This window comes from Octopus bimaculoides, chromosome 4, assembly GCF_046866305.1.
Source record: "Octopus bimaculoides isolate indiv1 chromosome 4, ASM4686630v1, whole genome shotgun sequence".
In the NCBI taxonomy this organism is placed as follows: Eukaryota; Metazoa; Mollusca; class Cephalopoda; order Octopoda; family Octopodidae; genus Octopus; species Octopus bimaculoides.
Window position 1 is genome coordinate 1,722,178 of NC_142931.1, and position 19,704 is coordinate 1,741,881.

Sequence of the window (19,704 nt, forward strand, 5' to 3'; positions counted from 1 at the left end):
GGTTGTAAATTGATAAAGGTACAGTTTTTTCTTGAAGACAGTCCAGACTTGAATAGCTGATGATAAAGAATCTGATTCCACCATATCTCAGTTCTCAAATAAATTCTGATTGCTTCAAATGCTGGATCTATTAACCACAAATTCCTTGTCTTTGAAACAGAGAAATGTACTAAACCCAGGTTGGGAATTAAATAAATTACATTCACCAAATGTACAGGTGTAGCTGTGTGGTGAGAAGCTTGCTTCTCAACCATGTGGTTTGGGGTTCAGTCTCATTGCATGGCACTTTGGGCAAGTTTCTTCTACTGTAGTCTGAGGCCAATCAAAACCTTGTGAATAGATTTAGTAGATGGAAGCTGAAAGAATTCCATCGTAGATATAAATTAATGTGTGTGTGTGTGTGTGTTTGTCTCATTGCAAATTAACCAATTTGCTTCTTATATGAATATGGTGAAAGAGATTGAAGAGAAGGAAAGACTCCCTTGTACCATTTCTTTCAACTCTCTATGCTTTGAGTTCAAAACCTGTTGAGACCAACTTTACTTTTTATTCCTTTAGGGCCAATAGAAAAGGTACCAGTCTGGGTTGGTGGATTTGTTGAATTGTTAGAGTGATGGACAAGGATACTGTCGTGGTATTTATTCCAGGTTTGTACATTCGGAGTTCAAATTGCACCTTGTTACTGAAAATCATAGATACTCCTGTCAGGAGTTGGGACCAACATACAGTAGCAAAATTTGAAACCTCAATGGAAACAGTTATTTTGGTTTGAGTGGAAGAACGCTGTTGCCTCCATCACTACCACTTAACAGATCTTTTAGTAACACCTGAAGGACAATGGATGTTAAGACACCCTTTATTCTAATAACCAGTCAATTAGAATCAGGTAATGATTCAAATGAACAAATATCAGGTAATTTTAAACTTTATTTGGTAGTGGCACAAAAACTAAAAAACTGTCCTATATTCACCTCAATAAAATCCTTTTCTTCTCCTTTCTGGTTGGTCACTCGTCTAATGATGCAGCGTAACTTCCCTGAGGGGGATTCTTTATTCCATAACCTATAAACAATCAAGAAAGTTTGGCAAATGTAACGATGGCAGGTCAGGATGACGATGATGATGATGATGATGAGTATACTTTTTAACGAGACAAAAATCCAATTAATGTTGGTGGAAGGTCTCACACACACACACACTAATGTTCGTTTTTATGTCAAGTTACAAATAAAACAATTAAACATTAAACTGAAGGATGGATCCTCTTGCGAAGAGTTCATGTTTGTTAAACTTTTACAAGAAAAACACTGATGGTGACTTCAAAGTTTTAGCTTGCTTGCTTTCATTAAATGAACAAACCAGGCCCCTGTGCTGGTGGCACATAAAAAAGCACCCATTACACTCTCGGAGTGGTTGGCGTTAGGAAGGGCATCCAACTGTAGAAACATTGCTAGATCAGATTGGAGCCTGGTGCAGCCGCTGACTCTCCAGTCCCCAGTCAAACCATCCAACCCATGCCAGCATGGAAAGTGGATGTTAAATTATGTTGCTGATGATGATGATGATATATGTTTACGTATTTGTTTTTGCAGGATTCCTGATGTGAAATTGTGTGTTGAAACAGATCCTGTTATATTTCGGGAGGGTCATTTTTTTCTTGCCAAATAAACACACACACTGTATATTCATTCTTCACTTTAGTATTGTTCTTATTTTATGTCCATTGTCCGGAAATCTTTCGTCACACACCTGTGATCTGTTCAGTAACCCTCCATCCCATGTGTCTTCTCCTGTTCTGTTTAGTCCATTTTATTTTTTATGGTGTGTAACCTTATCTGTGCATGTGTGTGCATGCATGCATGTCTGTATTTTGTGTGTGTGTATGGGTTTGCTTACTATACTGCTATATCCCTATATAGTTTTTTCTCCAGTTATTTACTCATTTATCTCTCTTATTTTTCCCCATTTCATCTTAAGTATGTGTATGTGTGTCTTTTGTGTGTAAATGGGTTTATGTATTATACTTTTTGAATCTGTATCTTTTTTCTTCCATTTTGTCTTTAGTTGTCATGCAGCATAGTGTGGTGGTGGTGGGTGTTATTGTCCCATTCATGTTTTCTGGTGAGGCACGCCCTGTCTATTACTCTGTGTGTGACCTCTGTAATCTAAATGTCATGCCTAATTTACGCATTGATATTACCTTAACATCTATGTTATTAACTGAGCCTCTATGTTCTAATTGAGAATGCTGGTAGAGCACTGATGAGCTTTTCCCCTCTTTGAGCTCCCACCAGTATTCAACTATCTGTTCCCCTATCCTACGTGCTGCTCCCCAATATAAGTTGTCTTGTTTCTTGGCACAATTTAAACACAGAACGTAAAGACAGATGAAATGCGCCACTAAGCATTTTGCTCAGTGGGCTTGAGATTCTGCCAGCTAACTGCCTTAATAATAATAAAAATATTAATAATAATAAAAATATTAATAATAATAATAATTATAATAATAATCTCAAATCGCAAAATCTCAAATCTCAAAAATCTCAACGGTTCTATGTGGTGAAAAGATTAGAAAAAGACAACACTCCCACAAAAAGCCTTCTTGGCAAGAACGCATTCAACACCAAATTAAGCTACTTAGATCTGACATAGAATGTTTGAAAAACCTTAAATTTGACAAGAGTATCAAACCTACAAAGACCCAAAAACTAAAGAAAAAATATAATATGAAAACCATAGTTGACATTGATGCCACCATAGAAACCATCAAGCAAAAGGTATGTGCTAAAGCTGCCCGCATAGCAAGGTATGAAAAACGTGTTAGATTCTTCCGAGATAATAACATGTTCAAAAATAACCCCAAAAATTTCTACAGGAAGATAGGGAAAACACCAGTAACAATAAAGTCTGTCCCATCAAAAGAAGAAGTGCAAGAATTTTGGAATAAAATCTGGGCAGAAGATAAAACACACAATGAAAAGGCCCCTTGGATTGATAGAATATCTACAGACCTAGACTCCTTAGAGGAGCAAAAGTGGGAGGGAGTCAGGGTAGAAGATATAAGATCTGCTCTCAGGAGGTCAAGCAAATGGAAGTCTCCAGGAAAGGATAAAATTCCTAACTTCTGGTTGAATGCCTTCCCAGAAAGCCATGAACTGCTAACAAAACTTTACAATGATGTTTTGCAAAATCCTAGTTTGATGCCCTCTTGGCTAGTTAATGGTTTAACATTCCTGCTTCCAAAAAATGAGGAAACAAACGAACCAAAAAATTATTGCCCCATAACCTGCTTAACAACAATGTATAAGACGCTAACATCTGTCCTAACCAAGTACACCTATAGTTTTTTAATAGAAAGTAGCATATTCCCTAATGAGCAAAAGGGATGTAAACGTGGATCTTATGGTTGTAAAGATCAGCTACTCATCAATAAGATGATCTTAGAAGATTGTCACAAGCGACACAAAAACTTGTCAATAGCCTGGATAGACTATAAAAAGGCCTTTGATAGCCTACCACATAGCTGGATTAGGAAATGTCTGGAAATGTATAAAATAGCTCCTACTCTGCGAAACTTTTTATCTGTAAGTATGAGATCATGGAGAACCACACTGATGTTGAACAATGACAATGAATCTCTAAATGCTGGAGGTGTAAGAATTTCATGTGGCATTTTCCAGGGTGACTCACTATCACCACTCCTCTTCTGTCTAGCCCTAATACCGCTCTCAAAATTGCTCAATGATGCACAGTATGGTTATAAAATATTTGATAAAAATATAAATCATCTCATTTACATGGATGATTTAAAGCTCTTTGCAAAAAATGACCAACAACTCAAAGGCCTACTAGCGATTGTTAAACAATTCAGTGATGACATCAGGATGCAATTTGGCCTTGATAAATGTGCAAAAGCTACCTTTATCAAAGGAAAAATGACAAATACATCTAATGTGAACCGTGACCAGCAAAATGTCATAAAAGAGTTAGAACCAGCGAAGAGCTACAAATACCTAGGGGTAATTGAAGGGGACAATATCAAGCACTCAGTGATGAGGGAAAGGATCAGAAGAGAATGTTATCGCAGGGTGAGAGCAATACTGAAGACAGAGCTGAACGCGAGAAACAGGATCGAAGCGATCAATGCTCTAACCATACCAGTCGTGACTTACAGTTTCAATATCGTTAACTGGTCAATTACTGAAATATGTAATGTTGACAGAAAAATACGAAAACTGTTGACAATGCATAGAATGCACCACCCTAAGGCAGATATAGAACGTCTTTATCTGCCAAGAAAAGAGGGAGGCCGAGGACTTCTACAGCTGGCATTATCAATGAAGGTAGCCACAATTGGCCTAGACACCTATCTGAAAAACTCTGAGGACTGGATGCTAAAACTTGTCTTAAAACATGAAAGCAAGAAAGCATCTTACTCAGTAACAAAACAGGCAAAGGAATATCTAAGTGAATTCCAATTGCAACAAATTCAAGAATTAGATGAACTAGAAACACCTGCAGAAAAAGCTAAGCGCTTGAAAACCCGTGCTAAAATTGCTGCCTTAGATATTATGACTGAAAAATGGCATGAAAAACCTCTCAATGGCAAATACCCAAAGAGAGCGAATAATGCAGATATTGACAAAGCCCTTACCCATCAATGGTTAATGGCCTCTAGCTTGAAATCAGAAACAGAGGGGTTTATCATAGCAGCCCAAGATCAATGCCTACCTACAAAGAACTACCAGGCCAACATATTAAAGAACGGCAGCTCCCCATTATGTCGTATATGCCAACAACAAAATGAGACCATCGATCACGTTGTCTCCATGTGCAGTCTGTTTGCACCTACAGAGTATCTCAACAGGCATGATAGAGCTGCACAATATATTCACTGGGTAATATGCAAAAACCTGGACTTGCCCCATGATAAAAACTGGTGGGAACACAAACCACCCCCAGTACTTGAAAATGATCACATTGCACTCCTCTGGAACTTCACCATTCAAACTGACAGAAAGATAGACGCAAATAGGCCAGACATCATACTGAAAGACTTCAGACAAAAATCATGCCTCCTCATTGATATGACTGTCCCAATTGATATAAACGTATCTGTCAAGACCTACCAAAAACTGAGCAAATATAAAGATCTTGAAATAGAAATTAGCAAAATGTGGAATCTGAAGACGAAAACAATACCTATTGTCATAGGTGCCCTGGGAATGACAGCGAAACGGGCTGGTTACTACCTAGCTCAGATACCAGGAAACCCCAAAATGGCTGAAGTTCAAAAGATAGTGCTCATGGGAACTGCCCATATCCTACGTAAAATACTGTATGTGATCTCAAATTTTAAAGCAAACACATAATTTTCTTATGGTTTCTTAAACATTCACTTGAACAAAACTGTACAAATCCAAATATATGGTACCCTAGGCATAACACCTACATGAACTTCTAACTTGTTGTCTCTTGAGGTCTCTGGGTGAGACTTGGATCCAACTTGTACAAATGCAAAACAAAAGTCAAACATAAAATAATAATAATAATAATAATAATAATAAAAATATTAATAATAATAATGGTTTCAAATTCTGGCACAAGGCCAGCAAGTTTGGGGGAGAGGGTAAGTGGATAACATCCAACCCAGAGATGAACTGGTTCTAATGTTATTGACTGCCAACAGGAATAAAAGGCAAAGTTGACCTCAGTGAAATGTGAACTCAGAGAGCAAAGATGGACGACGAAATGCCATTAAGCATTTTGCTCAGTGTGCTAATGGACTCTGCCAGCTTTTCTTCAAGGTTTGGAATTTGGGGGAGGGGGGATAGTTGATTACATCAACCGGTACTTATTTCATTGACCCCGAAAGGATGAAAGGCAAATTTGACCTCAGCAGAATTTGAACTCAGAACGTGAAGACATACGAAACGCTGCTAACACTTCTGCCAACTCAACACCAAAGGATCTTGGTATTGAGATTCCTCTTGTCAACCTGCAGAAAAAGTATCATCCTGTATTCTGCAAGAACCATAAGAAAGACTCTTGAGATCTGAAGAGACTTGTAGGTACCAAACCCCGGATAACAATCTTACTCATTAAATTAGCATTTAGTGGCTTAACAATTACAACATCACTAATTAATACTTTGTGAGAATGATTACTATCCGTGTAAATAATTTTTTTCAGTATAACTTTATTATTTTTTTTGTAAACGAACAATCTGGTGTGTTTATTTGATGGCCGATCAGTGTGAGCAGTGAGTTTCTTTGCCTTAAGAACTGGAAACAAAACTGAAGGAAGAAAAACTTATAATGATGATGATGATGATGATGATGATGATGATGATAAACGTGATAATAATTTCTTCTCACATAGATACAAGGAAGAGTGTAGTCCATTAAATAGACCCCACTGAAAAACTGGTACCTATTTTGCTAATACTAGAAAAAAGCAATCCAAAGTCAACACCAGAGAGTTGAACTTATGATGTAAAGATCTGCAACTAAACATTGTTCTACAACTTTGTCTGCTGCACTAATCCTACTGCCAATACAACCAACAACAACAACAACAAACCCGATTTAGTTAACGGCTAACATTTCTATACACACCCTCTAAACTTATTTTTACCTGTAACATATATCATTCATCTACAGACATTATTCTTATCTAACAACAACAACAACAACATCAAGTTGCTCTGTTTTTGCACTGAGGCTCGTGTCCGTCACCAAGCACCAGCCCATCTCTACAGAGATTCTACTTTTAACATCAGAATGGTAAAATAGCAGAAGGAAAGAAACCTTCTCTGAACACCATGAATACACCTCAAGACACAAATTAACATTTTTCATAGTCTGTCTACATCTCTCTCTCTCTCAATAGTTACCAAGTTTCCAAGAAAAGAAATAAAATTATGAACCATTTCCAAAAAATTCTTCACTGCAGGTTGTAACAGTTATATTGGGCAGGTCACCAAGACTGCTGACCTTGCGATCACAAACTTCTCACAGAATATTACCAATCAGAAATATAAAATCAATCACAGTTTAACACCAAAAGCAATAGGTCAGTTACACACAGAGAATGAAATGTAAACGCATTTATAAAGGTGGGGTAGGGGCATATGATTAAGCACCTATATGCAACTATCTTCATATGTGTGTATATATATCATCATATATTGGGTTGGCAACTAAGTTCTCACCGTTTTTTTTAAATTTTGGAATTTATTGCGTTTTTAGATTTTGGAATCTCTTTTTTTTTTGAGAATTCTATTTTTGAATCATTTTGGAATCTATTTTGTTTTTTTTTCTAGTTAATTTTAGTGAATTTTTGTTTAGTTTCAGATCATTAAAATGGAATGTCAAGAAAAACGAGCATTTTCGACACCTCCTTCTTTTTGCTTCTAATCAAGGTTCTAAGGCTGCAAAAGCTGCTCGCGACATTTGTGCTGTGTATGGAGAGGGTGCCATAGCTGAAAGAACTGCTCATGATTGATATACCAAGTTCAAAAATGGAAATTCTAACCTCAAAGACACACCTTGTTCTGGCCGTCCAGTTGAGTTCGATGAACAGCGATTAAACCAACTTTTACACGAAAATTCTTTTCAAAAGACAAGGGAACTGGCAGAGAAAATGGAATGCTCCCACACTGCTATAGAGAAGCATCTTCACTCGATGGGAAAGGTTCAGAAGTATGGAGCATGGGTTCCGCATGCTTTAAGTGACAACAACAAAAATCAACGAGCCACAATCTCCGCTGGTTTGCTTGCTCGTCACCGCTCAACTCATGGACACAAGCAACGATTTCTTTACTGAATTGTTACTGGCGACGGAAAACGGTGCCTGTACATCAATATGAAGCAGCATAAGGAACGGCTTAGCCCCGGTAAACAAGCGACACCGCGCATGAAACAAGATCTTCATCGACGTAAAACGATGTTGTGCGTATGGTGGGACTGGGAAGGGATTATCCATTACGAATTGCTTGAACGGAATCAAACGGTCAACGCGGAACTCTATGTTCAACAGATGGAACAACTCAACACGGCTATTCAAGAGAAAAGACCTAATGGGCAGCATGGAGTTCTTCTGCTGCACGACAACGCCTGCCCTCATATCGCCAATATGACCAAGGAAGCCATTCAAACGCATGGCTGCTACCACACCTGCTCTACTCTCCTGATTTGGCACCAATGGATTTCCGATGATGATGATGATCTCTTTCAAATGCTATGTGTGGAGTTTCGTTCAATACTGATGCAGAATTGAGAGATTGGTTGGATCAATTTTTCGAGTCGAAATTGGGTGATTTCTACCAACGAGGTATTGAAAATCTTGTTGTAAACAACAAGGGTGAATACATTATTGATTAATTAGTTGTTATTTTTTATTATTAGACATTTAAAAAAATTTAGATTTAAAAAAACGGTGGGAACTTAGTTGCCAACCCAGTATATATATATATATATATATATATATATATATATATATATATGTATATGCAAAATATGAACTTGGTGCAGCCACTGGCTTAGCAGTTTTTAGTTAATCCGTCAAACCCATGCCAGCATGAAAAGCAGACATTAAATGATGATGATGATGATTATGATAATGATGACACAAGCAAAAATATGTACACACAGGAAGAAAGTGTGAGAGAGAGAGAGGAGGAAAGAGAGAGGGAGAAAAAGAGAGAGACATTAAAACATCTGATGTCAAATAAGGGCCGTACCTCAATGTCCTCTACTATAGCCTTGGGCCGACCGAAATCTTGTGAGTGGATTTAGTAGACGGAAACTGAAAGAAGCCCGTCGTATACGTATACATATATATATATATATATATATATATATATATATATATATATATATGGGAGAATATACCAATAATAACAACAGACGAGGACAGGTGGTGTAAATAACAAAAGTATATATTAGTATGACGCTCGGGAATACGGACAGTCTTTGACATTTCGAGCTACGCTCTTCAACAGAAAGAATACGGAGACAAGGAGAAAAACAGGGAGAAAAAAAATTATATATATATATGTATGTATGTGTATATGTTTATGTGTCTGTCCCTGCAACATTGCTTGACAACATGCTGGTGCGTTTACGTCGCCATAACTTAGCAGTTCAGCAAATGGTTAACTATTAACCAGGAGCAATCACACTTTCTCAATTTGCATGGGTTGAACAGAGTTTAATGAGGTAGATTTTCTGTGCCTTTCCTGTCACCAACCCTCACCAGCTTCCAAGTAAGGAAATTTTTACCTCAAGGCCAGACATGTTTTCATGGAAGATTGGAAATAAAAGATGCTGCTTGTGTGATGGTGACAATCATTTACAACTATCACATGATGGTAACACAAAGAGATAGAAACACATGCAGACTCACACATACACAAATATATACAGATATAAGCTTAGCTTGGTTGTGTGGTAAAGAAGCTTGATTCCTAACCGCATGGTCTAGGGTTCAATCCCACAGAATGGCACCTTGAGCCAATATCTTCTATTACAGCTCTGGGTTGACAAAATCCTTGAGAGGATTTAGATATACAGAAACAGAAAGGAGCCCATTGTGTGTGTGTGTGTGTGTATGTTTACCTTTGTCTCAAAATCATGTGACAACTGTCAAGGAGCATCTCTGTTATGAAGAGAGACTCCCTTGCTTGGAAATAAAGGGAAGGTTGTTAACAGGAAAGACATCTGGCTGTAAAAAATCTGCCTCAACAAATTCCGCCTGACCCTTACAAGCATGAAAAAGTGGATGTCAAATGAGGGTGATAAAGATTCAACATTATCTATATATATATGAAATGATGTTTTGCAAACAACTCGCACATGCAAGTGATACCAGACGAAAGCTCCGCATATCAGAAGCCAGCACGTGTATGGAGTCATCAGGAGAGAATGCGCACTGTTTCAGAGTCTACCTCTCAACAGCATCATCGCATACCAGCCCCCCTCACTGATATGAGGCCCCGCTTGGTAGATCAACTGGTTATCAGATATAGCTCAATATTCTTCTAGCCATCGCTCATCGTCTCTTTTTAACCAAATCCAGTGGCTGGCCTTTTCTACTGTAGTTTGGATATCACACATGGATATCACACATGGATATCACACATGGATATCACACATGGATATCACACATGGATATCACACATGGTGGTATTTGTTTTACGATGAGTTAGGCCTAATGATAACACTGTGTCCAATGAATCCTCTATGTCCGACTTCAATTGGAAAATGCTCTGCTTTGCAGCCTGTGTCTTCATATTCCTCAAGGAGGTTTACATAACGGACAAGCTTTCAAGCCCGAGCAGCAAACCATGTTATCTTCACGAGGAACCATTAACTCAACAAGATTTACCACTTATTTCAGTTTTCTTTACTAAATCCATGAATAAAGTTTTAATCAAGCTAAGACTACTGAAGAAAAACTTCCCTCAGGGTACCATGCAGAGGAATTGAACCTAAAACCATGTGGTTGGGAAGCAAGTTTCTTAACCATACTGTCACTCTGATGTATTCTATTTTCAACATTCTACACTAATTTCCATAAATCTATTATTTTATTCCTCCTCCTCACTGATATCTTTTTTAATGTTGAATCTGTAGGGTTTAGAACACTAGGGGCATAACTTTATATTTGTGAAGTTCTTTGCCATTTCTCAGTGTGTGTGTGCACACATGCAAATGAATCTAAATATTTGCAGTCCATTTGTTAAACTAGAATCCAGGTCACTAATGCATTAATACTTTAAAGAAACTAATTAATCAAGCATAATTAATGTGTATTCATGTGTGTTACATTTTAAAGATATCAAATATAACTTGATATGGTTAAAAAAAGTCATTGTTTCTAAACTGGCCACTAACGATAATTTGTATAATTATTGCTGCCAGTCACAAGTGAAAATATGGAAAGACTATTTCAAATATGCTTCATAACTCACAGCTAAATAGCAAATACTAATTAGCGTAATTAATATTAACAATTCCAGTTGCGTTTTTCATTTCATTCATATAATCTTTCATTAATACTGAAATTTTTGAGCCACGTACACTAAACCAAAAAAATGTTTCATATTTGCAAAACAAATAATGATAATGAATAATAATAATGACAAAAATTATTAGGCTTTCTTTATTAACTTCATGATTTGACCTGCCCCCCCCCCCCACCCCCCCACCGACTGGCTCCTGTGCTGGTGGCACATAAAAAGCACCATCCGAATGTAGTCGATACCAGTGTGCCATCACACTGCCCCACCCCCCGGTGCTGGTGGCATGTAAAAAGCACCCACTACACACTCAGAATGGTTAGCATTAGAAAGGGCACCCAGCTGTAGAAACCTTGCCAAATCAGACTGGAGCCTGGTGCAGCCTTCTGGCTTGCCAGTCCTCAGTCAAACCACCCAACCCATGCCAGCATGGAAAATGGACGTTAAACGATGATGATGATGATGATGATGATCAATCTAGGCAATGGCTTTCCCAAGGTGTCAAGTTAAGCTGTAGAGATTCTAGGGATTGCTTCAACTTATCCTCATACCTAATGAAGGAGGTCTTCCTTTACTGTGATATCCCCCCCCCCCTTGTTGGCCATACAAAAGCATTTTTGGAATGCAGTTGTCCTTCATTCAATCAACATGTCCGACCCATTTGCACTGAATTCTCTGCGGCATCTTTTGGATATTGGAGATAACACATTTTCCTAAGATTTTGACATTTGATGTCTTATCGTGCCATTTTTTGTTGCAGATATTGCACAGACAGCATGTGTGAAAGGTTTCAATTTTCTTCATATGTCTGCCTCAACAAATTCCATCTGACCCATGCAAGCATGGAAAAGTGGATGCTAAATGATAATGATTGGCAGGATAATGACATTGTCTATTAAACTGAACAATGTTTTTACAGTTCGTCTGTCATCTTTAGATTCAAAATGAAAATCAGAAAATGGTGCAGCCTTCTGGCTCGCCAGTCCTCAGTCAAACTGTCCAACCCATGCCAGCATGGAAAGAGGACGTTAAACGATGATGATGATGATGATGATCTCAGTAAAGTTATCTGAAATACAAATTAAAAGTTGCTTTTTCTGAAAAATTTGATAAAATCAAAGCAACTGAAAAATTATATTGGACCTGATGCCCAAACAAAGTAAACTAAAGCTTTTTTTTAACCTTAGTGGAAAAACATTTATCACAAAAATTTTGTTTCTTATGAAAGTGGGTTTGTCTGATAAAGACCAAGTTCTCTGTTAGCCCATTTTGTAACCCCACTGTATCCCATGGGTAGCCATAGTTTACATTGGGTACACCATTAGGAATTTTAACCTATTTTTGTTCTGCATATCAAGAATGGCCATGTTCCTGATGGTAGCAGGATTCTACCAATGAAGATTTTAGTCTTTGTTGAGTTTAATTTTGAGGCTGCAGATCCATCAACGATTGTTGCAAAGATTCTCAAAAGATTCTCTGGGAAGGTAGGATACACAATGACCCCCAGGGTAGTAAATCAAATCCTGTAGGAAGATGTCATACCCAATGACCGGTGTCGCAATCATCATCATCATCATCATCATCATCGTTTAACGTCCGCTTTCCATGCTAGCGGACGTTAAACGATGATGATGATGATGATGATTGCGACACCGGTCATTGGGTATGACATCTTCCTACAGGATTTGATTTACTACCCTGGGGGTCATTGTGTCATTGTAAATTGCTAAAAGGGCAACTACAGCAGAATCAAACCACCAGGTTAGGTTATATGGGTGGTAGAGGGAGCCACAGTCTAAATGATTTGTGACAGAAGACGCCAAGATGAGATGAGAAGCAAGAAACAATGATTTCAATGATGATTTTAGTTAAGAGTCAGTTGTCAGTCCGCCTCCTGTCGATCTAACAGACCATCAAGAGAGACGTTGGAGACTGGATGGTCCATGGGAACTCCTATTTGCCGATGATCTAGTCTGCCTAGACAGACACACAAACACAGGAACACTTCACCTGGGTACTAATTGACTAGAGATCAAGCAGACATAGTTAAAAACAATATTTTTTTTTAATTGATAATTTATGGCAGCAGTGAAAGAGATATTCACACACATGTATAAACACACACATAGAACAAAGACATAGGCTAATGCTCACCAACACACATACATACACAAACACAAGGCTAACTTTAAAAATGAAAATGAAAATGAAAATGATGTTTCCTCTCTTACACACTCAGACAAAAGGTTTCTTTTCAGTTTCCGTCTATCAAATCCATTTACAAGGCTTTGATTGGCTCAGGACTATAACAGAAGATATTTGCCCAATATGCTGTGCAGTGGAACTGAACCCAAAGCCATGTGTTTGGGAAACAAGCTTCTTAACCACACAGTCATGTTTGTATTAATTAAAAAAAAAACTTATATCGATTAATGAACACCAGATTATAGGTTCCATGGTGGTGGGGTGGGGGTGGAAAGTTCCAAAGGGGCATCGAAGAAAAATGGGGTGATAATGGGGTAACGATTCGTGTAAAAACAAAATAATGGGTTTACTAGGTTAATTTTTATTTGTGAAATACAGTTGCTTTGAATTTGCTTCAGAAATGGGTCTATGTTTGTGATTGTCAGTTGGGGTGGGGACGTCAGGAGTGCGGCCTGGGTGTGAAGGGGGTGGCAGCCTGAAAAAGTTTGAGAACTACTGATCTAAGGGTGGGGGCCTATCCAAGGGTAGAGTCCATCCCACTCGCTTCTTTGTTCAAAATACTTTTCAATTTTATAGGGTTCTGGCTGTTTACATTATGTAGATATGTGTTAAGGTAAATATATCTTTAAGTAATGACTGCTCTATCTAAAATATCATCATTTAATAAAGCAATTAATTTAATAAACAAGACATAAATGTCATCATCATCATCATCGTTTAACGTCTGTTTTCCATCCTGGCATGGGTTGGACAGTAAATGTATAAAGAAATTAACTTTCAAAAAGTAAGACTGTGATTACAACTATTCAATCGCCCTGACTATTTATTCCATAGGAAGCTGTGTGGGGTGGGGAATGTACTAAAGAGCTCCCTTGGGACAGACCATTCTGTCTCCAATTTGGAGTTGCAGACCTAAAGCTATCATTATATTAGCATTCATATAAAATAAAATCTGGCACTGTGCCATTAATCTTGGGAAAATAAAAATACAAACTAATGCTGGGAAAATAGCCAATATTTTCTGTAGAGTACATACTTATTGACCATAGTGGGTGGTAAGTAGATTAGTAGAGAATAATTATAAATACAAACACATTTCCTGACTAACGAATTTTAGATGAAGAATTAATGTTTAATACTGGGTGATAGGCAGAGGCATAGTTATGAGGTTAAGAAGTTTGTTAGCCAATCACAAGGTTCCAGGTTCAGTCCCACTACGTGACACCCTGTCTTCTGCTATAGCCTTCGACCAACCAAAGCCTTGAGAGTGGATTTGGTAGATGAAAACTGAAAGAAGCTTGTCATATCATCATCATCATCATTTAGCACCCACTTTCTATGCTGGCATGGTTCAGACGGTTTGACTGGAACTGGTACGCTGGAGAACTGCATCAGGTTCCAGTCTGATTTTGGTTTGGTTTCTACAGCTGGATGCCAACCACTCCGAGAGTGTAGTGGGTACCTTTTATGTGTCACCAGCACCGGCCACAAATATGATTTCCCTTGGCGTGGTGAGTCTTCTCAAGCACAGCAAACTGTCAAAGGTCATGATCACTTGTAATTGCCCCTGTAAGACCCAACATTTGAAGATCTCAGGATGTTGGGCCCCATGGAGGAAATGACAGTGGACTGAGATGTCTGGCGATATGAAGTTCTAGAGAAGACCTGCCCACGTCAGCGAAACTGAGTTCTAGAAATGCTGTGTGTCCCACCCACACTTAGCAAGAAAACTTCTCACACACTCTACCACAACAAACCTAACTACATCTCTTCTCTTCCTCACATTTCCGCTTCATGTACTATGCTTACCTCCCACTCCCCAATCCTGTCCTCTTGGCCCTGTCTCACTGTATTACTGCTATCTGCTAGCCCCCAACCTGTATGTTCCACCCACACAAGAAAACTTTTCACTTTGGGTAGCAATGTATTTCCTTTGCAGCAGCACACCAGTTTCTGTCTTCATTCCTGATCTCTCTCTCTCTCTCTCTCTCTCTCTCTCTGGCCAGGTAACCTTGTACTTCCTCTACAGCAAGACACCTGTTTCTCTCTCTCTGTCTCACTAGAACCTTTCATCATCTGACACGATTTCTTCTTTTTGTGTCTTGCAAGTACTCGGTGACGCTGTCAGTGCAGGTGCCACTTAAAAGCATCCAGTCCACACTGTCAAGTGGTTGGCATTTGGAAGGGCATCCAGCTGTAAAAACCTTTGCTCAAACTGACCTCACCTGTGCTTGTACCACATAAAAAACACTAAGTCCACTCTGCTGGGTGGTTGGTGTTAGGAAGGGCATCCAGCTGTAAAAATCCAGCCAAAACAGTCACAAAAGTCTGGTGTAAGCTTCTGCCTGGCCGGCTCTTGTGAAACTGTCCCACCCATGCTAGCATGGAAGGCGGATGTTAAACAATAATGATGATGATGATGATGATGAACACTTTAGCTGTACATGTGTTATACAAGGAAGAAAATATGGAATGATGATGACTGGAATGTCTTTGATCTTTGATCTGTTGGATCAGGGCTGACCTGAAGCCAATAACAACCACACATTAATCCTTTTGGTACCAACCCACCTGAGACCACTCCAACTGAGACTGACCCTGTTTCTGCAATAAAATTTAACTGTTTTAAAGTGATTTGAATTCCATGTTAATTTATGTTCCAAACTCCAGTTTAATAATGATGAAATTATTTCAACAGAAATACGGTAACGAAGGGTTAAAAGAACGTCCAAGAGTAATAAAGAGAAAAGAAAGAAAGGCTCAACTTACTCTTTGGACAGTTCAGTTGGTGGAGTTCTACATAATATGGAATATTTTCCATGTTCATGAGTAAGAATATGGTTCCGACTGAACTTGACTTGTTCCCGTCTCTCTAAATCCCGTTGGGTACTTTCACTATTAACAATGATATGCGATGAATCTTCTCGAAAACTAATTTTGGCACTTGACACGACAGGGAATCTGGAATACTCTCTGTATATGGAGATGGCTTCCTCTACCTGAAAAGAAATATTTGAATAAAGGTTCAAAGACGATTTAAAACAATTTGGAAACACACCAAATTATTTGGCAATACAACAACTTGATTTGAAAAACAAAAGCTGAAAGAAAACACAATTTGGTTGGCGCCATCACCACATACACATACTTATATCCTAGACAGACCTACAAACAAACATACAGGGTAATTCAGAAGTATGTGGCTGTGTGGCAAGAAGCTTGCTTCCTAACCACATGGTTCCATGGTTCAGTCCCACTGCATGGCACCTTGGGCAAGTGTCTTTTACTATAGCCTCAGCCGACCAAAACCTTGTGAGCGGACTTGGCAAAGAGAAACTGAAAGAAGCTTGTTGTGTAAATATATCTATATATAACTCTGTGTGTGTGTGTGTGTGTGTGTGTGTGTGTGTGTGTGTTTGGGTTTGTGTTTGTCCCACACCACCACTTCACAACTGGTATTGATGTGTTATGACCCCATAACTTAGCAGTTCAGCAAAAGAAAGCAATCAAACAAGAACTAGGGATAAAAAAGAATATATATATAAATATATATGGCAGCGAGCTGGCAGAATTGTTAGCATGCCAGGTGAGATGCTTAGCAGTATTTTGTCAGCCATTACATTCTGAGTTCAAATTCCGCTGAGGTCGACTTTGCCTTTCATCCTTTCAGGGGCGATTAAATAAGTACCAGTTACACACTGTGGTCGATGTAATCAACTTAATCCCTTTGTCTGTCTTTGTTTGTCCCCTCTATGTTTAGCCCCTTGTGGGCAATAAAGAAATATATATATATATATAATATATATAGAGAGACTTAGAAATATTAATAACTATATATATATATATATATATATATACATACACACACACACACACACACACACATTTTATACATGTTTATATGTGTGTATTTATAGTGATACATATTATATGTGGTGATTGACGATTTAAAGTCTATTTCTCAGCATATTGGCAGAGAAATTTTTTCATTTGCCCTTATTTATAATTGTGTGTATGTATATATATATATATATATATATATATATATATACGTGCACACACATGTATATGTTCAAGGGATTTTTGAAATACTCTGTAATTAGTGAAGCCTTTAGAAAATAAAACTCTTTAACCAAATTAATTTATATTCATTGAGTTTATTAATTTCTTTCATTCAAGTTATTTCACTTGTCTTAATTTATTTACTTATTTTTGTTTTCTTCGCATCTATGCAAAGTATTTGCTCTTTTTATGCCTCTCTTCCACTGCTACCTTCCCAACATTCCGTCCCCCACCCACCCCTCCTTACTGATGTAATAACCAGTAAGTACTTTTTGTAAGTTGGTAATGTAATAACTAATATCTCGGTAAGTTGGTGATTCATTTGTAACTTATTTCCATGAAGACAAACTACACCTTGTTTCGATTTAAGTAAACACCAAACAAAAACAAAAAACATATTTGATGTTTTCTCTTGGTAAACACTGATAGGTCTACAGCTCGTTTGCAGGGCAAACGAGTGAAATTAATATCGACGCTAAAGCGGGAGAAGAGCTCGAAAGCCAGAGGTCTGCTCATTAAAGGTAACAGTGAAAATATATCTAACATGAGTAAAACAGCAGCAAGAAGTCTTAGAAGTTCTGCGAGAAGTTGCTAATTATATAGAAGGACCAAAGTTGGTGGAATATGAAATATAACACAGGGGAGCTTTTGCTTTCCAAGTTGATGCATTGTTGAAGAATTTGAGATTATTCCAAGATTATAATTAATTTTGATTTGGGGGGAAAAAAAAACAATAAAAAACACAGGCACAAGCATAGATGTGTGATTAAGAAGCCTGTTTTGTAACCAAATGGCTTTTGGTTCAGCCCCACTTCACAGCACTTTGGGTTAGTGGAATCTACTATAGCTCCAGCCCCAAATTGATTAATGCCTTGTGAAAGAATTTGGTAGATGGAAATTATGTGGAAGCCTGCCGTGTGTGTGTGTGTGTGTGTGTGTGTGTGTATGCACTAGCTTCAAAGCTGCCCCATAGGGTGGCGTTTAAGCTAGTATATAGCTTTTAAGCAACTGACTCCGAATGGGAAGATCTGCAAACAGATCTCTGACTTGTTTTGGAGAATTTGTTTTAATTGCTTCCTCCAGAGTCTCATCCCAACAATGATCATATTCGTCGCAAAAAATCAAGGAAAAAAAAAAAAAAAAAAAAATCGCTGAAAACAATTGCAGTAATGAAAACATAGGAATCTAAAATTTCAGGATTGCAGGTTCAGATTCGGCTTGGAACGTTTTTAATTTATTCATGGAGTTAGCCTTTAGATTATAAAAATTGTTATTGTACAAAAAATTTTGTCACAAAAAGTCACATAAAAAAAAAATCGCCAAAAACAATCACAGTAATGAAAACTTGGGAATCCAAAATTTCAGGATTGTGGGGCTGGATTCAGCCTGGAATATTTTTACTTTACTGATAGAGTCAGCCTGATTCCAAAATGGCATGATATATTGGGCTACAGCCTCTAGGAGTAAAGTTGAAAAAGTGTGACACACTGACATTCACATTTATTATAACAGATATGTTCAATTTGGGGGAGACTTTATTTCAATTAAAGTGTATTTTATATATGTGTGTGTGTGTGTGTATGTGTGTGTGTGTGTATATATCTTTGTATGTATTAAAGAAAACAAAAATGATAGTGTTCAGTATGTTGGTGACAGGAATTTCTGTCAAACAAACATAGTTAAACAAAGTTGTACATCATCTCCCTCTTTCTCTCTCTCTTATTATTACTCCCACTGCCACCATCAACACTACTACTTTTAGTAAAACATCATAAACTCTCCCTAAATTACTTTGTCTCTCTCTGTCTGTCTTCGCCACTGCCCTCACCATCTCTATGACTACTATTACTCTCACCCCATCATAAGGAATAATAGGAGTGTCCTTGAATAGTGAGGGGGGGGAGGGTCTATGTGTGACACACTGACACACAGAAATTAGTTTTTGTATTTATTATATTAGATGGTATCAAAAACTTCTCAGACTAGTTCCGTAGCATGCCAAAAGATGGCAGCACATGGTTGTGTGCACAGTGAGAGCTAGCAGTGACCTTCATGGGGCAGTGTGCTGAGTGACATCACTGTGTTTATTTTGTAAGATGTGAAATTTGTATCTTTGTGATTACGTGTATGCTGTAGTCTGTGATTTTGTCCCACCTCTCTCTCTCTCTTTCATGACCCGATGACCCGGAAGTTGTTGCTCTTCCATTACTTTCACAAACAGTAACTTTCTTCAGCTGAATACAAGTCATTGATTGGTTAAAATTACCCAAATACAACAGCTTTAACATGAAATAACTTCTAAAATACAAAATTTTGTCAAAAACATTAAGAGTAAACCATGTTCTACGTGACACATTCAACCAGTAGCCAAAGTTTCAAACTGTTTAGTTAAAAAAAGTCATTTAAAAAACCTG

At 37.9% G+C, this 19,704-nt stretch overlaps 1 protein-coding gene across 1 annotated transcript in view; it reads right to left on the reverse strand.

Annotated features, from left to right (window-relative positions):
* The window catches only part of LOC106869032 (acylamino-acid-releasing enzyme), a 75,046-nt gene that overhangs the window by 33,953 nt on the left and 21,389 nt on the right, over positions 1-19,704 (reverse strand). Inside the window, exons 2-3 of the mRNA XM_014914534.3 lie at positions 15,998-16,227; positions 972-1,062 (exon numbers count right to left, since the gene is read on the reverse strand). Of these exons, the coding sequence (XP_014770020.1) occupies positions 972-1,062; positions 15,998-16,227 (321 nt within the window). The remainder of the gene's footprint in view (positions 1-971; positions 1,063-15,997; positions 16,228-19,704) is intronic.